At 60.2% G+C, this 6000-nt stretch overlaps 1 protein-coding gene across 2 annotated transcripts in view; it reads right to left on the bottom strand.

Moving 5' to 3' along the window:
* Positions 1-965: 965 nt before the first annotated feature.
* ABL1 (ABL proto-oncogene 1, non-receptor tyrosine kinase) overlaps positions 966-6000 on the bottom strand; it is a 136942-nt gene continuing 131907 nt past the window's right edge. For both annotated transcript variants that reach the window (XM_043469860.1, XM_043469861.1), the window contains exon 11: positions 966-4657. In XM_043469860.1, coding sequence (XP_043325795.1) covers positions 2949-4657 — 1709 coding nt within the window. In that variant the 3' untranslated portion in view covers positions 966-2948. The remainder of the gene's footprint in view (positions 4658-6000) is intronic.

The following is a 6000-nucleotide window of genomic DNA, read 5'->3' as shown; positions in this document are numbered from 1 at the left end:
CCCGACTCAGGAGCTCTGGTGTCCAGTGACGGCTCTGCCACTGACCCACCCTGCGGCCTGGGCCTGTTTCTGCCTCCGTGAGACGAGGAGAGCTGTTCCCCGGTCCCGCCTGGGGCCACGCCACTCGAGCACACACCGCAGGTCCCACCGACTCCGTCCCGGGCTGGTGTTTCTACCGCCCCTGCCATGGAGTGGCACAGCTCGCTGCCCAGGTCTCTCAGAGAGAGGCTCCACTGGACCGTGTCTTCACTGGGCTCTGGTGGACGGGACATGCGTCCTGTGACAGGCCTGCTGGCTTAATAAGTATCATTAGCAGGGGCAGCTACTCACTTCCCCGACATCCACTTTCCGAGCTGTCAGCTGGTGTCAAATGGAGATTGAGGACGTGTCAGCACCCCCTCGGGAGGTCCCCATGGGAGAGGCTGCACCGAGGCCCTGGCCGGTGGCTCCATCCCCTCACAGGCCAGCACACCCTGCTCTTCTTTGTCCACCGAGAAGTCAGACGCCCGGAGCGCTGAACACAAGTGAACAGAGGGCACTCTGGGGACTGATGACAGTGGCCGGAAGTGAGTTCAGATGCAAAGAGGAAAAAAAAAGCCCTTGGGGAGGGCCAAACGCTTTTGGGCCAGAGAGGAATCCGGGACGTGAGCTCCTCCCCCCCTTCCAGGGACGGGCGTCACCGCTGACGGTGGCCCTCCTTCCCCACGCCAGACGGCTGCGGCCCGTGTGGGAGCATGGCCCGTTCTCGGGGCTGCCGAAGAGCCAGGGTGCTTGCGGGTGCAGAGGGGCCTGACGCGAGGGCTGGCTGGTGACACGGCTGGCGCGGGGTCCTGCGTGTTCTCTCCTGTCATGTGAGACCCGACACTGCGTGGCCTCCAGCTGCTTCGGGAAATCCTAGCTCCCTCCCAGCCCACGCGCTCGCCAGGGCTCTGAGGATGACAGGGAAGAATTACGGACCACAGTAATTCGCCCAAGGTCTGGTGTTGTAAACATTTATTTAAAAAATACTACGGAGGAGAGACGTGGATTCAAAAAAACACAGAGTCATATACAGAAAACAAAATATACTGGACCAAAAAAAAAAAAAGACACCATAGGCATTCCAGAAGGGAGGACAGTGGAAAACTATTTACACATCATTTATAAAAGAGCGAGTCTACAAAAGAGTGTAATACCAAAGTATAAATGCAAAATATAGTGGCACATCGTGTGAATGGGGAGAGACAAGTACCTCATAGAAACGGGCAGTGGAGGGGACCTGGTGGGCGTCGCTCCGCTTCGTCTGCAAGGCCACTGGCGGTGTTCGGGCACCCTCCCCCTCGGTCTGCGTGGCACAGCAGCCCGGGGGGCAAAGAGGTGAGGCGCTGTGAAAACAGCATAAAACGACCCAGAGGAAACCACCTCTATCAGAGAAATAAAAGACAAACTCAGGTGATTAGTGTAAAAACGGGGTCCGTGTGAGGTCATGGGCACGGGGCGGCCTGGGGAGCAGGTGGGAGGCGGTCTCCTCCTGGTTTCTCCAAGGGTTCTCCTGAGCAAGGCCCAGGCAGGTGCCGGCCCACTCTTCAGTAGCTGTTCTAGGTCAAGGTCAAGGGCACGTGGGTTCCTGCCCCCCCCGAACCTAGTCCTGGGCAGCCCGGGGAGATGACGCTGAGGACTCCTCTCTGAGACACTTCCTGGGGTTTCCTCTGATTCTCTTCATCCCTGATGACTCCCACCAGAACGTTAGGTTAAGTGTTGCTGTGGTAACTAAATAAGCTATGTGCCCGTCGGGGCGCGGCCCACGCTGGACCGGGCTTCGGTGCCCTAATCCTTTCCCTCCTGCGGGCGTGCTGGGCGCCCAATGGCGGCTCCTTCTCTGTGGGGAGGCAGCTGTGCTGAAGGCAGTTTGGAAATGCTTCAAGAACTCTGGAAAGCTGAAGACTGGCTTGTCACCAGGGAAAGAGCCCTGCAAGAATCTATTTTGCCTTCACGATGGAATGGAAAGAGATCAACCGGGAGTGAAGACCAAGCGCCTTGTCAGGGCCCCTGGGAATTCGGAAGGAAGGTAACTGCGCTCACTGCTGACCTGCCCAGGCCCTGCTCTGGACCATCCTGGGCCCAGCTGCACCCCCAAGCTTGCCACCCACTCCAGCCTCTGGGGCCCCCGTGTGCTCCCCTGTGACCCTGCTACCCTCCAGACTCAAGCTTTCTATCCAGGATGAGCAGTGCACGTCACGGGAGAGTGGGCGATGGGGCCCTGAGGACCTGGAGAGGATGATGAGGAAGCTACCCTCATCGAAGACTCCTCGGCTTCCCCCGGGCCCGGGACCCAGAGGCTGGCTGGTGGCAGCGCCCTGGCCTGTCTCAGCCCCCAGTCAGGAGCCATCCTTCATGAGGAGACGGTGTGGGGGGGGAGTGGGGCGGGGTGACCCCTGGGCTGCACTTCCCGGGATGTGGCTCTGGACACGTGTCCTCAGCAGGTGGCCCGAGTGAGCCAAGTGTACACTCGCTGCCTGGGGTGAGTGGAGGGGACAGTCCCCAAGCCCTGCTGATTCAGCTCCCATTCAGGGTGCTCCTTCCTCGGAACAAAGGGGGCGAAGGCAGAGCCAGTGGAGGTCCTCCAGGGATGAAGATGGAAAGGAAGCGCTCATCGACCTTCCCGCCTGGCCCCGAGGGCTCAGTTTTGAAGCCCCACGTGCGGGGAGAAGGCTGCCGTGCCCACTGCAGTCCACAGAGCGGGAACTCCACAGACAGAACTTGGATGAGGCTCCGGGGGCCAGGCGGAGAGGGGAGGCGAGCGCAGGAGGACGGCGGGCAGGACAAAGGCAGTGGCGCCGTGCTCCACGGTGGCCTCCTTTCTGCCTGGCACAGAGCTCTGGGCCAAGCTCCCCACGCGCCGGTCCTGCTGGCTGACCACCTGCCGTCTCAGGCACGCACAGGGAGCCCTCGGGCGCTGCTGGCTCCTGCTACCTCTGCACGATGTCACTGATCTCCTTCACGGAACTGAGGAGTTTGCTGAAGTCCTGAGTGGCTGCTGGGCCACCCCCTGCTGTCGCTGGGCAGATCTGCAGCTCCCGGAGGTTGTTCTCCAGTTTGTTGATGGCCTCGCGGAAGGCGAATTTATTCCTCATTTGCTGGATGGAGTCCACATAGCTCACGCAGAACGTGTAGAGGTTTTTGCCGGCTTCGAGCACGGCGCTGTGGCTGGCCATCTGCTCAGAGTTCTTAGAGATGGCCAGGCACAGCGCCTCAGTGCCATCCAGCACCATGCCCTTGGTGATGGCGCCACTGGCGAGCCGCTCAGGAGGCTGCCGGGTTTTCCGAAGAGACACGCGCGTTGATATGAGCGGGATGAAGGCGGTGGAGGATGGTGGGTCCCCTGCCAGGGCAGAGGGTGCTGATGGTAAGGGGGCGGGGGCGGGGCTGGTCGGGGTCCCTGCCGGCTTGGTGGATGCTGGTGGCTTTGGCATGGACGGGAGCGTGGGCTTCTTGGCACCCTCTCCCAGTTGGCCGGGCTTGGTGGTGTCGCTGTTCACGGCGTCCGCAGCCAGAGCCGCGGGTTTCCCCTTCCCCCCGGTGCCTGCCTCCCCGGCCGCTTCCTGGCTCGGGCTCTGTGAGGACTTCCCGGCTTTGCCAGCGGAGGTGGGTGGCGGGGGCGGCGGGGCAGGTTTGAGCTTGGACAGCTTCCCCTTGTCTCTCCCTGGGGACTCGGACGCGGGCTTGTGCCTCCTCCCCCGGGGCTCCTCTGTGGTGGTGGCCTTGTTGGGCCCTCCGGAGGCTCCTGGCCCAGCCCGGCTGGTGGAAGGTGCCAGCTCGGTGGGCACCCCCGCGGCACTGGGCCTGCCGGCCTCCTCCTTGTGGGGAGGGCTGGAGGGAGGCGCAGCCGCACCCTGCCTCCGGAGGGGTTTCGGCGTTAGGCTGGGCGGGCTGGAGCCCGGGCTGGCCTCGGCTGCGTCCTTGAAGACCTCATCGGCAGCCTCCTCAGTCTTCTTCACCAGCCGGGGCGGTGGGGTGACCGTGCCTCTGGTCACCTGGTCAGACCTGTTCTCACTTGCCCGCTTCCGAGGCAGGGCCGGCTTCTCGCTTTTGTGGCCTCCGAAGGTGGACGAGTCGAACTGCCTGCCAGTGGACTGCAGGTCCCGAGGCAGGGTCACCGACCGCCACTCTGTGTCCTTGGTGCCGTGGGGCACGCAGGAGGCCGAGCAGGACCTCAGGAAGCGCTTGCTGGCGCCGCCGCCGCCCTCCTCTTCACTGGCGGCCAGCCGGCTGCTGGTCAGCGTGCTGGACTTCTTCCACAGGTGGGGCGACCGGAAGCCCGCACCCCCAGACTCCCGGAAGGCCCCGTTGGGGACCCCAGGCCCACCACTGGGCTTTGGGGACTTGGCTGACTCCGCTGCGTCTGGGGGTGCTGGCACCAGCGCCCCATTGCTGATTTCCCGGCCTTCCTCCTCGCTGGCCGCTTTCCGCTCGGGCGGACCATCCATCTCCCGGAAGGAGCTGCTGCGTTTGGGAGGGGTTGGGGCGGTTTTCTTCTTCTTCTTGATCAAGGCGCTGAACAGGTTGGTCTTCTTGTCCTTGGGAAGCAGGCGCTCATCCTCATTGAGGCCTCCATCTGGAGGACCCCGCTCTTTTCGAGGGAGCAGTGGAGATACAGCGGGCTCATGGTCCAGAGGATCTGAAACACACAGGGAAGAGTTGAACGAGTCCAGGCCAGAAGTGACGAGTGGGGAGCCTCGCCTGGGCCGGCTGGCCTGTCCTCACAGAGCGGCCTCGAATCTGGGCTCTGCCAGGCCTGTGTGTGTGGTCAGGCAGCCCGACCCTGGCGAGCGACTTGTCTCTGCTCACCCTCGGCTTCCTCATTGATAAAATGGAGGACAATAGAGCTACCCGGAGTGCTGCAGTGAGAATGGAATGGACGTGGGGCATTTATCACAGCTCTTGGCACGAAATTCCTCTGTAGCTATTATCACTGTATGTTGGTGTTGTTATTATCGGGCAGAGCTAAGGTCTCTCTCCTTGAAGACAGCAGAACAAAAAGCTGGGGCACCTGAGCCCAACCCCCCACACCTGTTAAAGCAGCAGAGGCCCCTGCACACCGCCATCTAGAGGGTACAGGCCACATGAGGCCGAGCACAGGGTTAGGAGCTGACCTCTCTGACCAGGTGGCCACTCGCGGCTCCCAAGAGGCCGGACAGGAGGGAAGGGGCCGTGTACCACAGGGTGCAGTGACAATGGGCTATTATGCTCGGGGAGCTAGAAGGGTGACCTTTTAAAACTTTTAAATGGGCATTCTTTAAATATGAATAACAGCGCCTAAGAAATCTTTCTGGCGTTGTCAAGCTCCCCGCGAGTGAGTGACAGAGCTCTCCCTCTGAGGGCGGCGGCAGCACAGTGGCCGTCAACACCTGGGACGCTGAGGGACTGGGCATCTGTCAGAACAGCAGGCGGCACATAGGACTCCCGGATCTGGGGAAGTCGAGGCCCTCCCCAAACCTCAGCCCCGTTGGAGGAAGGCAAAGAGAGTGAATTTCTAATGAATTATGCACAGCTCTGTTTCAGGGGCTGAAGAGCTAATTGACACTCTTGGCGCGCCGTGAGATTACATATCAGAATACCTCTCAGATGAATACTGATGGGGGGTAAATGAACATGATGGCTTATCACTGGCCTTTTAATAAGCCGCAAGTTCTCAGAGCGGCCCCTCCTCCTCACCGCTGTTCCACTTCCTGACGTCAGGACGACTAACAAGAGGATGGAGGGGCCGGGTTCTAAATAGTTTACATGCTGTCGAAGCAGGGTAAGCAAAACAGTCCAGGGAGTGTGCAAAGAAAGCAGGATAATTTATCTCTGATGTAAACCTTTTAAGTGTATATTTTTGCTATATTTCATAGTAAATATATTTGTGCAGCAGTACATATACAATACCTATGTATAGAAGCTACACAGTCAACTTTTAAAATATGGGTACATGATGAAAGAATAGCAAGGACAGATAAGAAACACTTCCTAAGTGATCAA

Source organism: Cervus canadensis, chromosome 5 (genome assembly GCF_019320065.1).
Source record: "Cervus canadensis isolate Bull #8, Minnesota chromosome 5, ASM1932006v1, whole genome shotgun sequence".
NCBI classification, from domain to species: Eukaryota; Metazoa; Chordata; class Mammalia; order Artiodactyla; family Cervidae; genus Cervus; species Cervus canadensis.
This window is presented reverse-complemented; position numbering and strand designations above follow the sequence as displayed.